This window comes from Myxocyprinus asiaticus, chromosome 3 (genome assembly GCF_019703515.2).
Source record: "Myxocyprinus asiaticus isolate MX2 ecotype Aquarium Trade chromosome 3, UBuf_Myxa_2, whole genome shotgun sequence".
In the NCBI taxonomy this organism is placed as follows: Eukaryota; Metazoa; Chordata; class Actinopteri; order Cypriniformes; family Catostomidae; genus Myxocyprinus; species Myxocyprinus asiaticus.
Window position 1 is genome coordinate 4823079 of NC_059346.1, and position 25280 is coordinate 4848358.

The 25280-nt window shown below is 37.9% G+C and overlaps 1 protein-coding gene across 2 annotated transcripts in view; it reads left to right on the forward strand.

The window, feature by feature from the left end:
- The first annotated feature begins 204 nt into the window (after positions 1-204).
- The window catches only part of tnks1bp1 (tankyrase 1 binding protein 1), a 38371-nt gene continuing 13295 nt past the window's right edge, over positions 205-25280 (forward strand). The window contains exons 1-3 of one of the 2 annotated variants that reach the window (XM_051667180.1): positions 205-311; positions 8582-9611; positions 11485-14245. In XM_051667180.1, the coding sequence (XP_051523140.1) occupies positions 8599-9611; positions 11485-14245 (3774 nt within the window). In that variant the 5' untranslated portion in view covers positions 205-311; positions 8582-8598. Of the gene's footprint in view, positions 312-8433; positions 9612-11484; positions 14246-25280 lie in introns of those variants that run through there. The other variant, XM_051667171.1, reaches the window with a different exon arrangement.

Sequence of the window (25280 nt, forward strand, 5' to 3'; positions counted from 1 at the left end):
GAAAGGCAGACGTTTGTAAGTAGGCGCTGGTCAGCTGGCGAATAAACACGTCCTACTCTGGGTTATGAATAATTAATATGTTGCGTGACTGGTCGCTCCAGGAAGGTTACCAAGAAACGTAATTGTGGATAAATTTATATTCATGAGGTAGTGTTCGTCTAGGATTTATGAATTTACGACCCGCCCTCTTTACTTTGAAACACTGAAGTTTCAGATGTACACATCTACAACCCTAAAGAACGCATAAGGACGTGTGTGTGTCCTCGGGAACTACATTTTCAGTCTTATGGAATAATTTTCTCTCCATATAGGTAAATGTTCAACTTTTGAACTCATCTATTTGTGTTATTCATATGTCGTGGTATTTCTAATTAAAACAAATGGTATGCTAATGTAGGCTGTTGTATGTATTTATTTTACATTAGTTTGCTGCATATTTAATATATATGACAACTGCAACAATAGTACATATTTTCCTTCTGTCACTATTTATGCAGGGTTCAAAGACAGACAGTTCACTGTAAGAGTCACTTATTTATAAGTTACCAATTAGTAACAGGTGCAGATTACAGTGCACCACTAAGATAAGGTTTGCTTTTCGTTATTTTTTATATTTTGGTAACACTTTTAATAATAAGCCATTAACTTTATGTGATGCTTAACAACAATAGTTCATTTACATTCATATATGGGGAGATATATGGCATTTCTAACTATTTGAATGAACATTAACAATCATTAAATACTTTTGTCATGCATTATATAATATACTGTTTTGATGTTTGCCAATGTTATTAATGAAAGTCAGTTGCTTATATGTTAAATCCACCCTGAGAAAAGCAGGTAAATAAACCTGGTTGTTGAACAAAAGGAGGTTTATTGGTCCTCTGATGACGTGCACTGGCCATTGGGTTGTAATAAGCTCAGCAGGCAAATTTGTGCATTATAATTTGCATATGTTCCTGGTGAGAGCTGATCTACTTCGGTTACATGTTGTCAACCAGTTCCAGTTTCTGGAATGTTTTCTTTTAAGCATTCCAGATCACCATTTTATTTGAGTGTGTAAAAATGATTTGATCCCAAGAAGGGGAGACTGTACACAAATTTTTCACATGTACCGTACACATGTTTCGGAAGGAAATTGGTACTTTAATTCACCAAAGTGGCATTCAGCTGATTACAAAGTATAGTCAGGACATTACTGATGAACAGCACCATCACTATTGGGAAAAAAGTCATTTTTGATCTAATCTAGACAGGCCCCATTTCCAGCAGCCATCACTCCAACACCTTATCCTTGAGTAATCATAACAAATTGCTAATTTGGTAATAGAAAATCACTTGCCATTATATCAAACACAGCTGAAAGCTATTTGGTTTATTAAATGAGGCTTAACATTGTCTTTGTGTTTGTTTTTGAGTTGACAGTGTGCAATAGACTGGCATGTCTTAAGGTCAATATTAGGTCAAAAATGGCAAAAAAGAAACGGGTTTCTCTAGAAACTCGTCAGTCAATCATTGTTTTAAGGAATGAAGGCTATACAATGCTTGAAATTGCCAAAAAAACTGAAGATTTCATACAAAGGTGTACACTACAGTCTTCAAAGACAAAGGACAGCTGGCTCTAACAAGGACAGAAAGAGATGTGGAAGGCCAGATGTACAACTAAACAAGAGGATAAGTACATCAGAGTCTCTAGTTTGAGAAATAGACACCTCACATGTCCTCAGCTGACAGCTTCATTGAATTCTACCCGCTCAACACCAGTTTCATGTACAACAGTAAAGAGAAGACTCAGGGGTGCAGGCCTTATGGGAAGAATTGCAAAGAAAAAGCCACTTTTGAAACAGAAAAACAAAAAGAAAAGGTTAGAGTGGGCAAAGAAACACAGACATTGGACAACAGATAATTGGAAAAGAGTGTTATGGATCTTAACCCCATTGAGCTTTTGTGGGATCAGCTAGACTGTAAGGTGTGTGAGAAGTGCCCGACAAGACAGCCACATCTATGGCAAGTGCTACAGGAAGTGTGGGGTGAAATGTCACCTGAGTATCTGGACAAACTGACAGCTAGATTGCCAAGGATCTGCAAAGCTGTTATTGCTGCACGTGGAGGATTTTTTGATGAGAACTCTTTGAAGTAGTTTTTCAAATTGTAATATTAATTTTTCACATTATTAATGTCCTGACTATACATTTTGGTCAGCTGAATGCCATGTTGGTGAATAAAAGTACCAATTTCTTTCCATAAGAGCAAAATATGTACATTATTCCAAACGTTTGGCTCCAGTGTAGTTTCTCAAGTGTTTAGTAGCTTTTAGCTGATAAAATCATTCTGCATCAATAAACTCTCTTGGTGGCGACTCCAATAAATATCAATAAGGGACTGTCTGATAACTTTGTTTACTTTTTTTTGCTTGCTGCATATGGCAGTTATTAACATGTATTTTGAGGTTAGCATATTTTCTCACTCCAGCAATACATCTCACCTGACAAACGCTGGCTTGCTGTTTGACCGGTTTGCTCAATGAAGACAGATTTCTGCAGAGCTATGATGTAAAACTCGAGAAGTGAACCCTTTTTTTCCCACCCGTGGGCTGTGGATAATATTTCAGTGCCATAGCTTAAAGGATTTTCTGTCACAGCCTGTTTATGGCAACTGGATTTTACGAAGCAAACGGAGATAATTAAACTTTGCCTAACTTTGTATACATTCTAAGGGGGGCTTAAAGCGTTTGTTTTGCATACTGATAAAAAAAAATAAAAAATAACGTAGTCAACAGTTTCAAAATGTCAGCATTCGGTCTGCTCCAGTTAATTTCAGGGTAGTGTAATCAGAGATATTTAACAATAAATGACTTGTTGTAAATGAGAAATGTATCCATGTGGCAGAGTGTATGCCGGCTTGCATTCTGATAATATCAGATTTAAACTTCAGCTGAGAGTGATGTTGGTCATTTATTGTGGGTTACACAGGGTGTGTATAAACAGCCTACAGAGAAATGTCTAGTCGTTTCTTGTTTGAGGAACTCTAGGTGGATTGAAAAACTTAAAAATCTAGCTCAACCAGAGTAACATGGCCTTAGAGATCGAAACCTACTGGATTGGTTTTTTGTGTCTTTCCCAGAGTGCACTGGTTTGATGTGTTTGGTTTAAGGCTGCTACGAAGAAACACTATAAGTATTGTTTCATTCATTGATTAACTAATTAATTCATTCGTTCATAAGAGCTTGTACCCTTCATACCAGCTTAAGTAAGCTTAGTTGCTGGTTCAATCCATTGTGCCCTTAAGCAAGACATTTACACTGCGTGCACAATTATTAGGCAAATTGTAATCTCAATTTTTAGAGTAGGTGCAACAAATAAGTAACACAAAATGACAATTAAATAACACTTTTGGCCTTTCAAAAATATTCAGTGACCAATATAGCCACCCTTCTTTTCAATAGCTGCCATGAGCCTTCCATCCATGGAGTCTGTCAGTTTCTTGATCTGTTCACGATCAGCTTTCACTGAAGCAGCAACCACAGCCTCCCAAATGTTGTTCAAAGAGGTGTACTGTCTTCCCTCACTGTAAATCTCATGTTTGAGAAGGGCCCACAAGTTCTCAATAGGATTTAAGTCAGGTGAGGAAGGGGGCCCAAGTCATTATTTGGGCATCTTTGAGACCCTTGCTGGCTAGCCAAGCAGTGGAGTACTTGGATGCATGTGATGGAGCATTGTCCTGCGTAAAGATCATGGCCTTCTTGAATACTGAGGACTTCTTCCTGTACCACTGCTTGAAGAAAGTACTGTCCAGAAACTGGCAGTAGGTTTGGGAATTGAGTTTCAGTCCATCTTCAACTTGAAAAGGTCCAACTACCTCATCCTTAATGATAGCAGCCCATACCAGTACCCCTTCCTCCACCTTGCTGGCACCTGACTCAAAGTGTTGCCCTGTGTCCATTAGTGATATAGCCACGGGCCCATCCATCTGGTCCATCAAGTGTCACTCTCATTTCATCTGTCCATAAAACCTTTGAAAAATCTGTCTTCATGTATTTCTTTGCCCAATCTTGACGCTTCAACTTGTGAATATATTCAGTGGTGGTCCTGTTTCAGCCTTCTTGACCTTGGCCATGTCTCTGAGCACTTGACACCTTGTACTTCTGGGCACTCCAGGTAGGTTGCAGTTCTGGAATATGGTAGTCTTTTGCAGTTAATTTGTGCCTTTTCTTCTGCATGTGTTTTTTGCGCCTCAGTTGACAAATCCGCAAAACAAAACGTTTGATTGTCCGGTGGTCACGCCTCAATAGTTTAGCTATTTCAAGAGTGTTGCATCTGTCTGAAAGGCATTTTACAATATTTGACTTTTCAGTGTCAGTTAAATCTCTTTTTTGGCCCATTTTACCTGAGGTAATGAAGCTGCCTAATAATTATGCACACCTTGATATTAGGTGTTAGTCACTTCCGCCACACCCTCCCTCATTACACAAATACATATCACCTGAAAATGATTGAATACATTAAGTATTCAAGTTTATATGGTTTGGAGTTGGAAAATGTGCATGGAAATTATGATAAGATCAGAATACTCACTTGCCTAATAATTGTGCACGCAGTGTAAAGGGATATTTCACCCAAACATGAAAATTCATTTACACACCCTCATGCCATCCCAGATGTGTACGACTCTCTTTCTTCTGCTGAACATAAACCAAGATTTTTAGAAGAATATCTCAGCTCTGTATATCCATACAATGCAATTCAACAGGGTCTAAAAAGCACATAAAGGAAGCATAAAAGAAGTCCATATGACTCCAGTGGTTAAATTCATGTCTTCAGAAGCGATATGATAGATGTTGGTGAGAAACAGATCAATATTTAAGCCTTTTTTTACTATAAATCTCCTCTTTAAAACAGCCCTCCTAAGTGCTCTTCTCTCCTAAGAGTTCTTCTTCTTTTGTTTTTGGAGATTCACATTATTTAAATAATTTTCTTTTTATTTATCACACATTATACATTTGCACATATACAGTGAAATTCTTCTTTTTCACATATCCCAGCTAGGCTGGGGTCAGAGTGCAGGGTCAGCCATGATACAGCACCCCTGGAGCAGATAGGGTAAAGGGCCTTGCTCAAGGGCCCAACAGTGGTATCTTGGCAGTGCTGGGGCTTGAACCCCCAACCTTCTGATCAGTAACCCAGAGCCTTAACCGCTGAGCTACCACTGCCCTTGTATTTGTGCATATCGCCACCTACTGGGCAGGAAGGAGAATTTATAGTAAAAAAAACGACTTTAATATTGATCAGTTTTTCACCCACACCTATCATATCCCTTCTGAAGACATGGATTTAACCACTAGAATTTTATGGACTACTTTTATGCTGCCTTTATTAGAGGCAGACCTATATATCTGTTTTACTGATTAATCTTTGCCGATAGTTGCTTTTTGGAACTATCGGTTATTAGCAAAAATTCATGCTTATAGTTGCCGATAGTTATTTTTATTTCTCTGTGGCCTCTAAAGGTGAAATAAAACAATAACTGACTGACAATATTCATCCATATTTTTATCCTAACTTCAATGCAAATTTGGTTATTTTGATTAGTTAAAGCTGCACTACGTAACTTTGTGCTCTCTAGCGACATCTGTGGTTGAAACTTAAAATTGCAAGCAATTTGCGGAAGAACGATTGATGTCAGTCGTGTTCTGGCGCTGCTTTTCTGTCGGATGAATCTCCCAATTTGATCTTACCTGGACATCACCTGTGTGTGATCATGACTGGAGCCGGAGTCATAACGTGCTATGTTCATGTTGATATTATGTTATACGATTAAACATTTGAAATATTACTTGCTTTGATGAAGATAAACAACACTCTTATTTAGATATTTGAATGAATTTTACACTTAAATCACTTTTCTGACATGACACTCAAAGCACTTTTAAATAGAGAACAGGGGACTCTCCTCAGCCACCACCAGTAGATCTTAATATGATTATTCAAGTGTTTTATCTACTATTAATGTTTGAATTGTTCTACAGTTTTCAATTTAAGAGGTTAAACTCATGATATGGCTGATACGAGTTCAACAGAAGACTTTATTATTGTTATACTATATTGTCCAGCCTCAGTTACTATAATAACATGTCTATGCAATGCACACAATAACACACAATAAACGAAAAACATAAAACGAGGATTCAGTAACGATGGGGATAAAATATACTTTATTAAATGTAAAGATAATATGCTTAAATATGCAATATAACTGTGACGAGGAGGAGGGCCATGATAACAATTATAAGAAGTCGATTTCAGAAGTCATGTATATTAAACATGCCACAGTAACTTCACCAGAAAACGTAGATACATCACGATCGATTAACTTACGAGTAATTTGATTCATAAAAGCATGACAAGCAATATAAGCTTCAGCAACCCTACCAGAAAACATATCCAAGCATTAAAGCTGGTTAACAACTTCACCAAACGGATAACAGGTAAACATCCATCTAGACTGTAACGATGCTGTCCTGATCTGTGTGAGTGTTACTGAACTGAGTTGAACAGCGTAGTTAGTTTCTCCAGCCAGAACACAAGACAGCCGGTACTTCTTTCCTGTGTGTGCAGACATGATGTAATGATGCAAGGATGTACGTCATAAGCCAGCGATTGTGTGGCAAATTGAACCCGACAGGTCAAAATACAAATAATTTTTATAGGCTTACCGTATTGAATCAGGGTAAGGACATTGTTTTGAACACTGATTGTTTATGTACTCAATCAATAATGGCAATTTGTTCATTTTTTACCAAAAAATCTTACATAGTGCAGCTTTAATTAAGTGTTCTATATTAAAGCGAGAGCATGAAAAGAAAAACACGACTGATTGGAGACATGCCCCGTCAGCGCATACATCCTGTCTCCAACTTTATGTCTTATGAATAATAATAAAAAAACGAATTTGGTGAAATGTACTGTATATGTACAAAGTCCTTAATCTGGTGAATAGTCTCACATCAATCATTTCAAAATAAGAGTCCTGAAATATGTGAGTTTATTTTGTGCTTGTGCATAGTCCTGCGTGATGCTCCAAATCTTCGTCTTTTTTATTGGGGTTTTGATTGCACAATTAACTGCAAATAGGATTTTATCAATTTTGGACTCTTGGTCATAGTAAGGAAAGGCTTTTTTTTTTTTTTTTTACACTATTCATGCAATTTTACAAACTATTGTCCGATTAATCGGTTATCGGCCTTTTCACCACCTTAGTTATCGGTATCTGCAAAATCCACTATCGGTCGACCTCTAGCCTTTATATGCTTTTTGAACATCACAGTTTTGGACCCCTTTTGACTTGCATTGTTTGGACCTACAGAGCTGAGATATTCTTTTAAAAATCTTCATTTGTGTTTTGCAGAAGAAAGAAATGCATACACATATGGGTTGGAGTAAATGATGAGAGTGGGTGAACTATTCCTTTAAAGGTCCCAAAAATGGAAATTCTGACATAATTTACTCACCCTCATGTTGTTCCAAACCAGAATGACATCCTCAGTCACCATTCACTTTCATTGTATATTTTTTTCTACACATTCTGCCTAACATTTGTTTTTGTGTTTCATGAAATAAAGAAAGTCATATGGTTGTGGAACAACATGAAGGTGAGTAAATGATGTTAAATGTCTCTTTAAAACATACTGTACAAGCTTAGCATTCATGAATGCCGTATATTGATTAAACAGTCCAAAAAACCTTTGACCACCTTTCCTTATCTTACCAACATCATGACAGTTGTGTATGTATTGCATTCGTATTCATTTGTTTGTTTTCCCAGCTAGCCACTGAAGTGATCATCACAACCACAAAATATGGACCTGTTTCTAAGTTGCTTTAGGAAGAAAGCATCTGTCAAGAATTGAAATTTAAAGTGAAAATTAATTCACTCACTCTCATGACTTTCTTTTGTGCATGTTACACACAAAAAAGAAGATTTTAGGCTGAAAGTTAGGGACTGACAGTCTAAGTCACCATTCACTTTCATTGTATTGAAAAAAGATGCAATGAAAGTGAATGGTGACTGAGACTAAGATTTTGCCTTTGGGTGAGGGTGAGTAAATGATGACAGATTTTCATTTTTGGGTGAACTATCACTTTAAATGCAATGCAACTTAATTTTTAAAAGGGCCAAGCAGACAAATAGTCTTGATAGACCCTGATCTGATTTTTTCATCCACCAGGCAAAAATCTTAGAAAAAATTGTTTAGAAAAGTAATAGCGCAACCCGCACAATTATTTGTGTCCGTAGCACAAATACCTAACATCTGCTTTTGTGTTCCACAGAAGAAACGGGGTTAACAATGACCACATTAAATTTTTTTAATGGAACTATTCTTTTAGGGTCAACAGAGATACTTTAGTGAGAGTCTGCTCTCATTTTATGGATGAAACACTGTTTTAAAAGTTCAAAAGTGCTCAGTAGACATCATTCATGGTATTTTCAAACATGTTAATCTTTTACGAACATGTGTATGGTAAGATCCTAAATCTGTATGTTGAGATCAGGTGTGTTTCTCTTTTGTGTTCCCACGCAGGTGTAGTGTGTGTAGCCATGGCTGCAAGGGTGGAGGCGACCACAAGGGAACTGAGCCAGTCAGGGGCGCTCATTAGCCCAGACAAATCTTCAGTTTCAGCCTCTGCACCCTCTGGAGACAAGAGGAAGCCAGCGTTGGGTCCCAAACCCAGCCTCATGCCCAAACCATTCGCCCTGCAAAAGAATGTCACCATCCGTCCAATTAAAGCCCCCAAAACCGTAATCGGAAGACTCCCTCGACCTGCCTCTTCTGATAACCTTGACTCGTTGAGTTACACAAAGCCTTCTGATAGTCGTGTTGGTGATTTAAAAACGCCAGGATCCCTAAAACCAGACTCAAACAGCACCCCTAATGGGTCTAATAATAGCACAGGTCCTAAGCCTGTCCCGCTTGGCTCAAAACCTGACTTTTTGGATAAGCCTAAACCAGCACCTACTAGGAATGCCGACATAACAGGTTCTGATCATCGAACAGGTCCAGATATAAAGCATGATGTCACTGCTACCTTAGCTGAAGACTTGAAGGAGGTTCAACCCAGGATCAGGGCAAAATCCTTGGGTGCTCAGGATCAAAGAGTTTTCAATAAGAAACCAGAAGGAGAAACCACAACCAGTAAGACTGACGCTGGTGTTTCTTTACCAACCTGGCCACATAGAAATCGTCTCTCCATGGAACTGACCTCCAGGTTCGAGTCACCTTCTCAGCTGGAGAAGGAGGTTGATTCTGCAAGAAGAGACAATGACAAAATGAGGCCACCAAATTCTCCTTCAGCAGAGTCCAAGTTGAAGTCTACAAAGCCACTGGTGGAGACAGGAGAGATGGGGGGCATGGAGGTCAGCGGAAGCAGCATTAAGAGACGAATCAGTCTCCTTTTCGACCGTCCTACAGCCTCTCAACACAGGGACTCTTTTATTAAAAGAGACGCCACACCTTCAGAAATATCTGTCGACATTAAACAGAGAATCAAGAATCTAAGCTTGAACTCGGCCGAACCAAAGGTCTGTCTACCATCCACTGGTGCACTGAAAAGGTTAGTTAAGCCTGCATTTTCTCTCTTTGTTTTGAACATCATAATCATACAAGTATTTAGTTATACCTGTCTTCAGTGTTAGTTTTTACACAGATTTTAGTTTTAGTCAAAAACGAAATAATTTAGTGTTCAGCTCTTTCTGCTTTAGCAGGAAAATACCCAATATACTGGATTATTGGATTTAGGGTTGCTCCGATACCAAAATTTTGGCTTCGGTATGACACCAGCCCTGCTACCTCAGTATCAATACTAAATCGACACTTCGGCAACAAATGATTAGCCTCAGATTACTGATAAAATCACACAGAAAAGGACTTGATTAAAAGAACTGCATTAAGTCTTGCGGTTGCATAGTCTGCATTTCCCATTTAAATTTTTCTGGACTCCATGTTGTATGTTTTATCTAAATGTTATCATCAAATCAGTGTTTAATCAAATTAATACATAAAGCTTTAATCAAATAAAATATAGTAATTCATTTTCAACAAAAAAACAGCTATTTATTTATTTTTTGTCAAGTAAACTGCTGAATAACAGAGCTTCATAGAATAAATGAAAACATTAATACAAAAAATCTGATTACCACTGGCACAAGGCTGCTACAGCTAAATCACAGTGTGCTGATATTCAGTACAATTGTTTTTGTGATATTGCTTACATGTAATAATAATTGTAATAATAATTATTATTATTATAAATAATAATGATAATAATAATAATAATAAAACCATTTATTATTAAATTATTTTTATTAATAGTATTTTTGCTATTACTTTGAATATTACATTTTTCAGTGACGGGCCGTGCTTTTAAAGTCTAGGCCTTCAGTGTGATTCATGCCATTAAGAAAATACCGTTTCACAATGAATAAGACACCCTATGGACATCATATATTGCGCCAACTAATAACACCAATTGACATTTTAAAAATGTCCACGCATGAAAGCCAAAATTTGAAATGACACTGAATGCTCAAGCAAGCCTAATTTACACTTAGAAAATTCCTGATGTTGCTATAACAATGCAAAAAGCACTTACCAATTTTCTTGGATAGAAAATCAGCCCTCCTTTCCTGTTTAACAAATTAAGCAATCACAAGGTCATGCAGAACATCTTGGATTTTTAAATAAGGGGCTTCTGTAGAAATTCTGAAGGCCTAACTGGGTGGAACTCAGACTCAAAGCATTTTAAATTTTTTGGTATTGCGATATTTCGTTAGTACCGGTATACCACGCAACCCTAATTGGATTAGATGAATCAATTATTTATAGATCTTTATTCCTCTAAAAACAGATGTTTCTCCTTTGCATTGTTAATATTTTGCAATATTATTTTTTTCTCTTAATATTTTAGTTAAGAGTATGTTTTAATTAAAATTGTTTAATTATCATCATGATACATCTTTTTCATCTTGTCTTTATCATCGTTGACAAAATCAAGAAACCTTTCACCAAGAAAATGTTTCGTCAGTAATTTCGTTGATGAGATTATCACTGCCTGTGTTACTTAGTCTCGAAACATATTCTATGCAAGGGTCAACTACTGGTGATCAACAGTTTGAAGAAAAAAATCTCTAGGCAGGTTAGATCTAATAAACATATTTTCAACTTTTCATCTCCACTCCATTCATATAGCAAATACATGGAGAAAAACGGTTAAAGGAAAATCCATCATCCCCTTGAGTACTGATGTTTGTTACTTCCACTGTAACGCAACAATGCACCTTAAGTATGTACTACAGGCTTACAAATGCAATTGTATTTCCGTACTTGTGTAGAGTACGTTTTGGCGTAAGTCTGTAAAGTGCTACATAATGTTTCCCTTTTTTTAAAGACAGTAGGTGTAAAATATATCCAAACTCTTATATTTTCAGTCCACCAATTGAGAAGACACCAAGCAACTCAGATGAGTCTTCATTTGATGAGAGAGCACCTACAGAATCAGAACTTCAAAATGGATCACACCAGCCAAAAGGGCAACAGGCTGCTGAAAAACCACCAAGTACAACAGACGTTCAACCAGTTGGCAGAGTAGAGCGAAAGAATGGAAAACTTGACAAAGTCTTTGAGATCAAACCTGATGTCAAGGAGAAAGCCAAGGAGGCTCCTACTTCCAAATTTGGGTTTGAGAAGAATTTGCTGGTTGAGGACAAGAACTCCATTAATAAGGAAGAGGATGAAGTTGAAGAGGACAAGGAGAACTACGTCCCTGTGCCTTTGTACCGGAGGGTTGGGACTGGTAAAGAAGCAGAGACAAAGCGAGAAGAAGAGGAAAGACAGAAGAAGGAAGAGCAGTTAGAGACAGAAATTAAACAGCTGGAAAGGGAAAGACTTTTGGAAGAAGAGAGGAAGTCAAGTCAAGAAATAGAGAGACTGCAAGAGGAGAAACAGAAACATGCTGAGGAAGAGAGATGCTTGGAAGAGGAAAGAAGAAAGCAAGAGAGAAAACAGGCAGAAGAAAGACAAAGACAGATGGAAGAAAGGAGGAAGAAAGATGAAAGGAATCAAGCCGAAAAAGAAAAGGAAAGACAACAAGAGCAAGAGAGATTACAAAAAGATAGACAGCTCGAAGAGGAAAGGAGAAAGATTGAAGAAGAAAGGGAAAGAGAGAGACAGAAAGAGAAGGAAAGATTGAGACTGGAGAAAGAGAGAGAGATAGAGGAGGAGAAGAGAAGAATTGAGGAGGAAAGACTGAGACAGGAAAGAGAGAAAGAGAGACTAAGGAAAGAGAAAGACATGGAAGAAAGAAGACGGATTGAAGAGGAGGAGAGACTGATACAGGAAAGAGAAAAAGAGAGACTAAGGAAAGAGAGAGAAATGGAGGAAGAGAGGAGATGTATTCAGGAGACTGAAAGACAGAAAGAGGAAGAAAGATTGAGACAGGAAAGGGAAAAGGAGAGACTGAGGAAAGAGAGAGAAATGGAAGAAAGAAAACAAGTTGAAGAGGAGGAAAGACTGAGACAAGACAGAGAGAAAGAGAGACTAAGGAAAGAGAAAGACATGGAAGAAAGAAGACGGATTGAAGAGGAGGAGAGACTGATACAGGAAAGAGAAAAAGAGAGACTAAAGAAGGAGAAAGAGATAGAGGAAGAGAGAAGACAAATTCAAGAGATGGAGAGACTGAAAGAAGAGGAAAGATTGAGACAGGAAAGAGAAAAAGAGAGACTAAGGAAAGAGAGAGAAATGGAGGAAGAGAGGAGACGTATTCAGGAGATTGAAAGACAGAAAGAGGAAGAAAGATTGAGACAGGAAAGGGAAAAGGAGAGACTGAGGAAAGAGAGAGAAATGGAAGAAAGAAAACAAGTTGAAGAGGAGGAAAGACTGAGACAAGACAGAGAGAAAGAGAGACTAAGGAAAGAGAAAGACATGGAAGAAAGAAGACGGATTGAAGAGGAGGAGAGACTGATACAGGAAAGAGAAAAAGAGAGACTAAAGAAGGAGAAAGAGATAGAGGAAGAGAGAAGACAAATTCAAGAGATGGAGAGACTGAAAGAAGAGGAAAGATTGAGACAGGAAAGAGAAAACGAGAGACTAAGGAAACAGAGAGAAATGGAGGAAGAGAGGAGACGAATTCAGGAGATTGAAAGACAGAAAGAGGAAGAAAGATTGAGACAGGAAAGGGAAAAGGAGAGACTGAGGAAAGAGAGAGAAATGGAAGAAAGGAAACAAGTTAAAGAGGAGGAGAGACTGAGACAGGAAAGAGAGAAAGAGAGACTTAAGAAGGAGAAAGAGATGGAGGAAGAGAGGAGAAGAATTCAGGAGATGGAAAGACAGAAAGAGGAAGAAAGATTGAGACAGGAAAGAGACAAAGAGAGACTAAGGAAAGAGAGAGAAGTGGAGGAAGAGAGCAGATGGATTCAGGAGATGGAAAGACAGAAAGAGGAAGAAAGATTGAGACAGGAAAGGGACAAGGAGAGACTAAGGAAAGAAAGAGAAATGGAGGAAGAGAGAAGGCAAATTGAAGAGATCGAAAGACATAAAGAGGAAGAAAGATTAAGACAAACAAGAGAAATAGAGAGACTGAGGAAAGGGAGAGAAATGGAGGAAGAGAGGAGACGGATTCAGGAGATGGAGAGACTGAAAGAAGAGGAAAGACTGAGACAGGAGAGAGAAAATGAGAGATTAAAGAAAGAAAGAGAGATGGAACAGTTTAAAGAAGTAGAGAGATTGAGAGAGGAAGTTCCTACTAGTTACGATTTGATATCTTTTGACTTGGAAGAGCCAGCGCTCTCACAGAGTCGAGTGTCCAACATCCAGGCCACCAATATCTTGCCTCAAATCCCAGAGGTTCTTTACGATGACTTTTCCGTGAAACCACGGAGATGGGGAACAAAGGCCAGACGTTCCTCAACACCATCCCCATCCAGAGAACCTCCTGCAGTTGATGTGATTCCTGAGCAGCTGGACCCAAAGCCAGAATCCCGGTCCAATGATCCTGGATCCCAAGGACTAGATCAGGTATATATGGACGACCTGATCGGATTTGAACCTGCAACATCCAATCTGCAGAACTCTTCCAGTAAACATCCAGAAAGCAGAAACCAACTCCAGACTGTGGAGTCCAAACCAGAGCATTGGTCCAAACCAGAAACGGAATCATCTGCACCACGGCGTGATGAGGTCACATCACATGAGGTGAGACTAGGGGCGGTTCTAGGGTCAGGGAATATTCAGGGTTTATGCCAGACATCTGTGCATGCGTATGGTTCCATCCTTTAATGAAATTGTCAAATTTAGCTCACTGAAAGTTTTTACATTTGTTTCTTTGCTTTTGGGAAAAAAGTAGTAGCTGGATTTACTAAACTTTGCATCATATTTGCAAGTACAATCCCCCATCAGAGAACAAAGCGTGCTAAACAATCTCTGCAGTGACCTCCCACTTATATGACGCACTGTGAGTTACGTAATCGAGTCGGGCTCCCTACACTCTCAAATTACTTATGTATTTATGTCGATACCAATATTGTGGTGGGGTGAGCAAGAGATAGGCACGGAGGGTGTGGCGTCAGGAATCGGAGAGGTGTCAACAAAGGAGTTAAAAGGGGGGAAATAATGTGTCCATGGGGAAAGTGTCCAAACAAAGGGATAATCTCACGTCGAAAAGGGGCTTTGTGCAGATCAGGGTGTGCCGGAGGGGTTGGTCCAGGCTTTTGGGGCAGGGTTCGGCGGCCGCACGCTGCCCTCCTGAGTCCAGGGCGCGAGGGGCTGCGACTGTCACATCTCACACGGCCAGAACCCTACCCGCTCCATTTCTGGATCTGCGAGGACACCAGCATGCATGCACATGGGCTAGAGACTGGTCTTTCGAGGAGAGGCACACTGTAAGTTAAGAGCTTTATAATCTGGCATATATCCAGATTCACGGTGTAGTCAAACGCACTTTCAGCATGTTAAAGAAATGATTCTGGTATCTGGATCACAGTAGTCCATGTTGCTGTTCAGTCCTACCAAAGTGTATCAGATAACGGTGGTCTGCTGCATCCTATATAGCGCTCAAAATTGGCCCGCAAGATTAGAATTACACATGCAAATTCCGTTCTGCTGCGATTTTGTGTTTGTGTTTGCGTTATTGCCTGATCTGCATAATGTCTTTAGTGAATTGGGCGCTAAACCAGCACATACATTGCGTGCAAATAACCAGTGCTTTTACTGGCAGCAATTCATTCTTAGTGTATCCCCTCAGGGCTTTACCAATAACATTTGGGGCTTAACTCTGCCCCAAGCACCACTGTATTTATGCCCACAGAATTCCACAGAATTGGAATACGTCCCTAACACTTGTGGCTTTGTTAATTAAATAATTTGATAGTGCTTTTCAGCTAACAATGAGAGTGTAGGACTCTCATCTTAATTTAACACATTTTACAATGTTTACAATCCATTGTGCAGTATTCAGCAGATTTTTTCCCCCCAATGAGTGCATGCAAATAGGAGAAAAAAAGTCTGCAGATTCCATCTGGGTCTATCCATGGTTAAGACCACATCAACCATATTCTGCCCAAAGTTTAGAAGCAGGGTAAGAGATACATTGTGTAGTTGATGTTTCTCTTGTAAAGTTGACCAGCATCTTCAGGGCAGGGCCTTTGTTTCCATTGATCGTTGTGTCATGTTGGAATTTCCCTCTGGTGTCTTATGACGGAATGAAGTGATGTCATTGCAGTAGATGTTGTTTAGTTTGGGTGTGTGCATTATTTGTATATATGCAGTATATGTGTCTTTATTCTTAGATGACGCATGTCTTTGAGTCAGGCCTTTGGCATTCTCCAACAATACCTTCTGCCTCTCAAAGTGAATAGTAACATTACAAAAGCAACAGATTATACAAACATAGTTCTATACTAGGGATGCACTGGTTACAATATTTTGGCCGATAACCATTTTTATGGCAGATATTGCTAAAGCAAGCATCACTGTTACTATTGCTCATATTGAAACCACCCAAAAGACCATATCAACCTCATAACAATGCAATAAGTACAGACTAGCAACCACAAAGCAACACCCTAAAGACACCCAAAACAGCCTATCATCGTGGTGCCGAATTTTGCACGGGCAAGCACCTCTCACATTTTCTCCAGAAAAATCAAGTTAATCTACTGTATACTGGTTTGATTGATTTATAAAACATGGTTCATATTAAATCTAGATTTTAATGCATCAAACATACTAATTTGAAAAGATTCTGTTTACTGAAGTTTCATATTTATAGTTAAGGGTTTGTTCAAATCCCTAACACTAAATATGAGCAATAGTAAAATGTGATATTTGCATTAGCTAGAGCCAAACTTACATTTGATTTTGGGGACAGATTAAGGAAACGTAAATTTCTCGGCACCGACCTTCATGTAAATGATTTGCAAAGGCCTATAGCTGATGATTTAGATGTAAGATCCTTTCATATGCAAAGCGGGGAGCCAAAGGCTGTTTGCATGCCAAAAATCATCCAGAAGTTTGAAAAAGAAACAAGCACAAACAATTGGTAAAACAGTAGAATAAAAGTGATAATCAGCAGGGACCTGGCAGTATGATAATTATATTGATATCTGGGTCACCATATAATAATATTGTGTTACGTTATGTTTAGTGTATAGTTATTCAAACCTGTCAAAAACAAAGTGTCAGCTGTTTGAAGTCTTGAAGTCTGTCCCAAATGCACTCTTTTATAACACATGTATCCACATAGCCTTGCTGACTAGCGCCCCATCGGTTTGCACTTGATTATGTCACCAAAATCTGGACTCGAGACAGGACCGCAAGGGTTTAGGGTGCCATTTGCGACAGGGCCTAGGATTGGGGTACTTTTCTCAACCACTGGGGGTCAGTGAAGTCTCACAAACACTGTTGCGTAAATCTACCTGGGGCTAGACCTTATGAGGTCTCTCAAATGTTCTTATAGGCTGGTATTTTTGTATATTTGACTGGGTTTATATTTCTATTATTTATTAAAATCACCAACCATGATGCCAGATGGATACCAGGCTGTTTATTCAAACCCCTAACCCTAAGTATGATGCAGAACTTCAGTTTCACTCAGAAAAATGTGACATTACGGTGTATAATGTGTTGCCATTTGTACTTATATACTTGAATATACAGTATATATATTCTTTTTTTTATTTATCCTATATGATTATATTTTGCGTTTTAAGGTGTGCTCCAGTGGTTTACTGCAGCTAGACTATACAATATTTACTGCTGCAAAACAACTGTTGAAATCCCATATCCACGCAGCCAGGAACAGGCTACTGCACGCACATGAAAAGGTTTATAATAGACAAACATGACCTGGTTAGTCAGATGACAAATAGACAAACTAATACACAGTGAAATATAAAGCATCTCATTGAGCAATAGTTTGCATAGGATTTTGTGGTTTAGAGTTTCGCTTTAAAAGTGTACTTGCATACAGCCTTCAAATGTTCCTATGTAAAACTCTTTCTAGTTTCCTCTTAAACTTTGTCTGTATCTTACTATTGAAAATCCCAAACATGGATTTCCTTGATCTTCTTTTGTCCCTTCCCACTTTCTCTCTCTCTTTCTGTGAGCTTGGATGTTGTCACTCATTTGAGGGCTGTGTCTGTTTCCGGAACCTGTTCGTACCTGCAGCGTGACCAGTGTAACAGGTGGGATTGCCGGAATACTGCTGTGTTTTACCTGTGGGATCTTGGATTTGGGCATTAATAATAAGCACAAGAAAACTCCAGCTCATGAGACTTCACTATTTGGATCAGTGCAGATTCTTCCCTGATTTCTTTTTCTACTTCAACGGGAAGAGGAGTTTTAAGAAGAAGAATGCCATAGTGATCAACCACTGAATGGATTAAACCGTTCAATGTCTTAAAGGAGGAATGTGCCATAGTAGACAACTTAAAGTGCTTTCTGTGATTGGACAGGTTTGATAGACTTTAAAAAATCTTGTGTAGCTGGACTTTTAACTATCTGGTCCATTTTGCCTCTTATTCTGGCCAAGAAACAAATTTGTGCTTTATTCCCAAACACCCTAGTGAGAAGTTGACATCTTTGGTGTCTCAACCACTTCTCACCAGATACCAGAAGATTCCAACTGTACCAAGTGTTTAGCTCTCCAAAGGGACTTGTGTTGTCATTGGGGTAGCAGAAGATGCAGTATCTGGGCGATAAACTGTCTGCGGCTCAGACGCATGTGTCTGGCTGGGTGGGCAACATGCGCCGGTCGTTACAGGAGGCTGTGGAGAATGTGTCAGGGGCTCTAGAACGTGAGGAAGTGATAGAGCAACAGGATGATGAAGAAAGGGTGGGAAGATTTGAAAGGGCTGTCTCACCGCTAAGAAGTTTCGCCTCTCGTGGACGGCAGACACTACGGAATCTGTCTCAGCAAAGCCAACAACGCTTTTCTCTGCGCAGACGCACAACTACAACAAACTCAAAAAGTGTAAGCGTATGTTTTCTTTGTGCTATTTATTAATCTATCTCTCTGTCTGTCTGTCTATCCATCTATCTTTCTATAAACATTTTTTATAACTATCTACGTGTCTATCTATTTACCTATTTTTTATAAATAAAATATCTATCTATCTGTCTGTCTGTCTGCCTGTCTGTCTATCCATCTATCTGTCTGTATGTCTGTCTGTCTATCTACAGTATATATCTGTCTTTATGTCTGTTTGTCTATCTATCTATTTACTGTGTGTGTCTGTCTGTCTGTCTGTCTATACATCTATCTGTCTGTCTGTCTATCTATCTACAGTATCTATCTGTCTGTATGTCTGTCTGTTTATCTACAGTATCTATCTATCTATCTATCTATCTATCTATCTATCTATCTATCTATCTATCTATCTATCTATCTATTTAATGTGTGTGTGTCTGTCTATCTATCTACATTATCTGTCTCTCTGTCTGTCTGTCTATCTACTCTATCTATCTATTTAATGTGTGTGTGTCTGTCTATCTATCTACATTATCTGTCTCTCTGTCTGTCTGTCTATCTATCTACAGTATCTGTCTGTCTGTCTATCCATCTATCTGTCTGTCTGTCTATCTATCTACAGTATCTGTCTATCTATCTGTCTGTCTGTCTATCTACAGTATCTATCTATCTATCTATCTATCTATCTATCTATCTATCTATCTATCTATCTATCTATTTACTGTGTCTGTCTATCATCTGTCTGTCTGTCTATCTATTTATTCTGTCTGTCTGTCTGTCTATCTGTTTACTGTGTCTGTCTGTCTGTCTGTCTATCTACTCTATCTGTCTGTCTGTCTGTCTATCTACAGTATCTGTCTGTCTGTCTGTCTATCTATCAACAGTATCTATCTGTATGTCTGTCTATCTATCTATTTACTGTGTGTGTGTCTATCTGTCTGTCTGTCTGTCTATCTATCTACAATATCTGTCTATTTATCTACAGTATTTATTCTGTCTGTATGTCTGTCTATATATCTATTTACTGTGTGTGTGTCTGTCTGTCTGTCTATCTACTCTATCTATCTGTCTGTCTGTCTGTCTGTCTATCTACAGTTTCTGTCTGTCTATCTATCTACAGTGTCTGTCTGTCTATCTATCTATCTACAGTATCTATCTGTCTGTATGTCTGTCTGTCTATATATTCTGTATCTATCTATCTATCTATCTATCTATCTATCTATCTATCTATCTACTGTGTCTGTCTGTCTGTCTGTCTGTCTGTCTATCATCTTTCTGTCTGTCTGTATATCTACATATTCTGTCTGTCTGTCTATCTATCTATTTACTGTGTCTGTCTGTCTGTCTGTCTATCTATCTACAGTATTTATCTGTCTGTCTGTCTGTCTATCTACAATATCTGTCTATTTATCTACAGTATTTATTCTGTCTGTATGTCTGTCTATATATCTATTTACTGTGTGTGTGTGTCTGTCTGTCTGTCTGTCTGTCTGTCTACTCTATCTATCTGTCTGTCTGTCTGTCTATCTACAGTTTCTGTCTGTCTGTCTATCTACAGTATCTATCTATCTATCTATCTATCTATCTATCTATCCCATCTGTCTATCATCTTTCTGTCTGTATCTATTTATTCTGTATGTCTGTCTGTCTATCTATCTATTTACTGTGTCTGTCTGTCTGTCTGTCTGTCTGCTACTCTGTCTGTCTGTCTGTCTATCTATCTACAGTATTTATCTGTCTGTCTGTCTATCTATTTACTGTGTCTGTCTGTCTGTCTGTCTATCATCTTTCTGTCTGTCTGTATATCTACATATTCTGTCTGTCTGTTTATCTATCTATTTACTGTGTCTGTCTGTCTGTCTGTCTATCTATCTACAGTATTTATCTGTCTGTCTGTCTGTCTGTCTATCTACAATATCTGTCTATTTATCTACAGTATTTATTCTGTCTGTATGTCTGTCTATATATCTATTTACTGTGTGTGTGTGTGTGTCTGTCTGTCTGTCTGTCTGTCTATCTACAGTTTCTGTCTGTCTGTCTATCTACAGTATCTATCTATCTATCTATCTATCTATCCCGTCTGTCTGTCTATCATCTTTCTGTCTGTCTATCTATTTATTCTGTATGTCTGTCTGTCTATCTATCTATTTACTGTGTCTGTCTGTCTGTCTGTCTGCTACTCTTTCTGTCTGTCTGTCTATCTATCTACAGTATTTATCTGTCTGTCTGTCTATCTATTTACTGTGTCTGTCTGTCTGTCTGTCTATCATCTTTCTGTCTGTCTGTATATCTACATATTCTGTCTGTCTGTCTATCTATCTATTTACTGTGTCTGTCTGTCTGTCTGTCTGTCTATCTATCTACAGTATTTATCTGTCTGTCTGTCTGTCTGTATATCTATTTACTGTGTGTGTGCGTGTATGTGTCTGTCTGTCTATCTACTCTATCTATCTGTCTGTCTGTCTGTCTATCTACAGTTTCTGAGATAGACAGACAGTCTATCTACAATATCTGTCTATTTATCTACAGTATTTATTCTGTCTGTATGTCTGTCTGTATATCTATTTACTGTGTGTGTGTGTGTATGTGTCTGTCTGTCTATCTACTCTATCTATCTGTCTGTCTGTCTGTCTATCTACAGTTTCTGTCTGTCTGTCTGTCTACAGTATCTATCTATCTATCTATCTATCTATCTATCTATCTATCTATCTATCTATCTATCTATCTATCTATCTCCCTGTCTGTCTGTCTATCATCTTTCTGTCTGTCTATCTATTTATTCTGTATGTCTGTCTGTCTATCTATCTATTTACTGTGTCTGTCTGTCTGTCTGTCTGTCTATCTATCTACAGTATTTATCTGTCTGTCTGTCTGTCTGTCTATCTATCTACAGTATCTGTCTGTCTGTCTATCTACAGTATCTGTCTGTCTGTCTGTCTATCTATCTACAGTATCTATCTGTCTGTATGTCTGTCTATATATCTTTTTACTGTGTGTGTGTGTGTGTGTGTCTGTCTATCTGTCTGTCTATCTATCTATCTATCTATCTATCTATCTATCTATCTATCTATCTATCTATCTATCTATCTATTTACTGTGTCTGTCTGTCTGTCTATCATCTGCCTGTCTGTCTGTTTACTGTATCTGTCTGTCTGTCTACCCTGGCATAACTTATTTTTTATAACTAAAAACTACTTTTCATTTTACAATGAATATTATAAATATTTACATTATTAGTCATTATTTGTTTTTATTATGTTATTTCTGCTAATGTAACCAAAGCTGTACCGGTGGAGAAAAAATAATACTACCCAATAATATTAGAGTCTGATTATTTCACCTTTCATGATCCAACCAGTTCCCGATGAAATAAATCAAGTCATAACATCATGACACCCCACCCCCTATTTTATTTATTTTGATACTACAAAGTTACTATCGTGTGTTATTATTTACTGTTGTCTAATTATTGTGTGCTACTGTGAAGATTCTGTCAGTGCATACTCATGAGTCAGTATGTTCATACTAAATAATGTTACACAGGATGTGAGGTGTTCTTTCATCATTTTGCTTGGAATCTAAAGTTGTCTAGGCTTGTTTTACACACTCACAAATTTTCTCATCCTTTCTTTCTACGTTTTCATTTTCTGTCCTCTCCATATATCTATCATAACATGTCTCCATTTGATACACCCAAAACACTACAGAAATGTCATTAATTTACAGAAATCTGGAGCACCAACTAGATTTTGCAATCAGTGCCTTAATTTTGTGTTAGCTTCTTAGAGGGCAGTGTATGTTTTTTGTCTAGATATAGAGGCCTTGCATGGACATATGCTCACTATGAGAGTGTTGATGTGTTTGTTGATGTCAATGTGTGTGTTTATGTGTATGTTAGAATGTGAAATAGTTTTTGATGGTGTTTTGTAGATTAATCATTACTGCTATTAGACTATTAGTCTCACAGGTCTCACTGATCCTGGACCAGTAGAGAAATCATGTGTTTGCTGGACAAGGCCTAGAACAGGGTCTATATATATTGAGTCATGAATATCAAGATGTTTTCTTAGGGTTACTCCATTTGACCTAAGCAAAATATTAATAACATTTGTTTTTTAAATTAACACTTATTTTTTAAAGAAATTATTCTAAAATATGAATCTACTTATGACAAAAATTATTTTCATTTTTCAAGAATTTCACCTTGTAATGAGACTGATTTATTTTAATATATCTGGACGATTACACCACTCTTTCTCGCTATGTTCATCATAAAAGAGGTGTATTCAAGTAATTGTTTTGTGTTAATTGCATTTTTTTTAAAACTTAATAGATTTGGACATCTAACATTGCTCACTGTCCGGCTCACAGAGAGATTGTTTACGGGGAAGTGTTTTGTTACCTGGTAACCATACTTGTACATGTTTTGATCAGCAGAGTGACGTGAAATTCAAAGCATCTGTTTTGTGTTTGTAGACGTGTGTTTGTTATTCTTGTGAAGGACAGCCTTACCCCAGTGACCATGTCAGCTCATTAAAAGATGTACACTTGAGCTTTTCTTGGCTGTTAATGACGACATATGCGGTTTTGATGTGTGTGTGCCTACATTGTGGGGAACAAATGTCCCCCAAATGACAGTAAAACATGAAAAATCTAGTTGGGTGCAGCCAATGTTCCCCACAAGCAAAAGGGCTTAATATATATGCAAAATAATGTCTTAATAAAAATGCAAAAATTCAGAAAGGTTTGTGTGAAGGCAAGGTTTAGGGGTAGGAGTAGGTTTAGGGGATAGACATTATCATTAGCTCTGTATAAAAACAACCGAAGTCAATGGAAAGTCCTCATCATAATAGAAAACCAACATGTAAGTGTTTGTGTGTGTGTAGTCACTAAGTATGGACTAATAGAAAAGCTCACTTCTCACTGTATATCAGTAACACCCCCTATTTATGTATACTTTCAGCTGCGAAATAAAATAATCCAATGCACCTGTGAATTTGGCATTTCTACAATAGCATTGGTAACAGAAAACATTTATGTGATGTTTCATCCATACCAACAGGTGGCACCAGAGTCCAAAATTACACTTCTTTCACACCTACCAATGCTGTGTGAATTTAGAATTATTATTTTTATAATTTACCTACCATGAAGTTACATTTTGCATTACTTAAATATTCGTTTTTTTTTCCTTTGACAAAAGAATTAGTTCGCTGTTTTTCCATTACATATTTGCAGCAAACGCTGTAATGTCAGTCGAAGTATCAGTCTATTGTGAAATGTCACCTCTCACAAACACATCGAGACCCAACGTTATTTAGCTGCTCAGATATGTTTTGGTGGCTTAGCGCCAGGAATGTGTCATTTCATTAGCTTATGCAGTAATTACAGTAAAAAACATTTTTAAGCTACTGATCTTAAGGTGAACCTTTAAGAAGGGTTTGTCCTCCTAGATCCTTTTAACAAAAATCCTTAATGTAGATGACTTCCCTGCTGAGACAACCAGCTTTTGCAAGCATTCATTTCCATGCTGGTCCAGGCTGGTTTGGTGCTGGTCTTGGCATACTGTTCATCAGAAAAATTTAACTGGCAAAACAGGTCGACCAGCGTGGTGAAGCTTTCTAGTGAAACTGGCCAAGGAAGTAGTGCTGGTTAATATGCATTGCACTGACTCTTTTGAAATCCTTTTATTAATCGGTATTTCTATCTTTTTGTCTGGAAGAACTCTAAACATCCTAAAAAAGAAGAATATAAAATTACTTGAGAAGCAACTTTTTGTAAGAGATTGAAGGAATATTGCGGGTTCAATTAAAGTTAAGCTCAGTCTACAGTATTTACAGCATAATGTTGCTTACCACAAAAAATACTTGAGACTCGGCCCTCCTTTTGTGAATGGGGCCAAATTGTGAAGGGTTTAAAAGGCAGGAATGTGAATCTTATAATTTAATAAAAGCTTTTACATCAATTCTTCGGTTAAAACTTGTGTATTATTTGAGCTGAACAGTTTTGTAACCTCCTGAGACCCGTGCATGACTGCTGTGTCCATTTTTCATTTCCTTTTTTGATTTGTAGCCCCTAATAAACCAGCAAAAAAGCACACACACACACAAAAAAAAATCTATAGCAATACGTTTTCCTTAAAATTTTGTCCACATATGTTGTGAAATGTAAAATAAAACCAAGCAATAGAAAGCCAGATTTTTTAAAATCAATTTCTTTATTATGTTTCCAGCAGTGTTGGTTATTCATGTTTTTGAGACGCTACAGACATTACATCAGAAATTTGCATAAATAATTCTGATTCAAAGTAAGGGCCAGCAGCATCCAATCACTGCCAACCATGTTCAAGAGCACCTATTATGGTTTTTGAAAGTGCCTAATTTTGTTTTAAAGGTCTCATACAATAGATTTACATGCACCCAAGGTCAAAAAACACTTTCATTTGCTCATAATTTAAATTGCAGCATTACCTTTTTTTCCCAGTGTCAAAAACGACTTGTTCAGTGATCCGTTCTAAAGGATTCATTCTAAACTCCTCCTTTCAGAGAGCCTACACTGCTCTGATTGGTCAGATGTCCCAGTCTGTTGTGATTGGTCTACCGCTTAGTGTAGTGTTTGAGGGCGGGTCAAAGCTGTTCGCGAGCAGCCAATGAAGACCAGAGGTGGGTTTTTTGTTACCAAATTATGTAGGTTAGTACAGGAAGTAAGTCTGGAATTACTAACAACTCGTTTCAGGTGTTCAGAATCGGTTCTTTCTTTTGG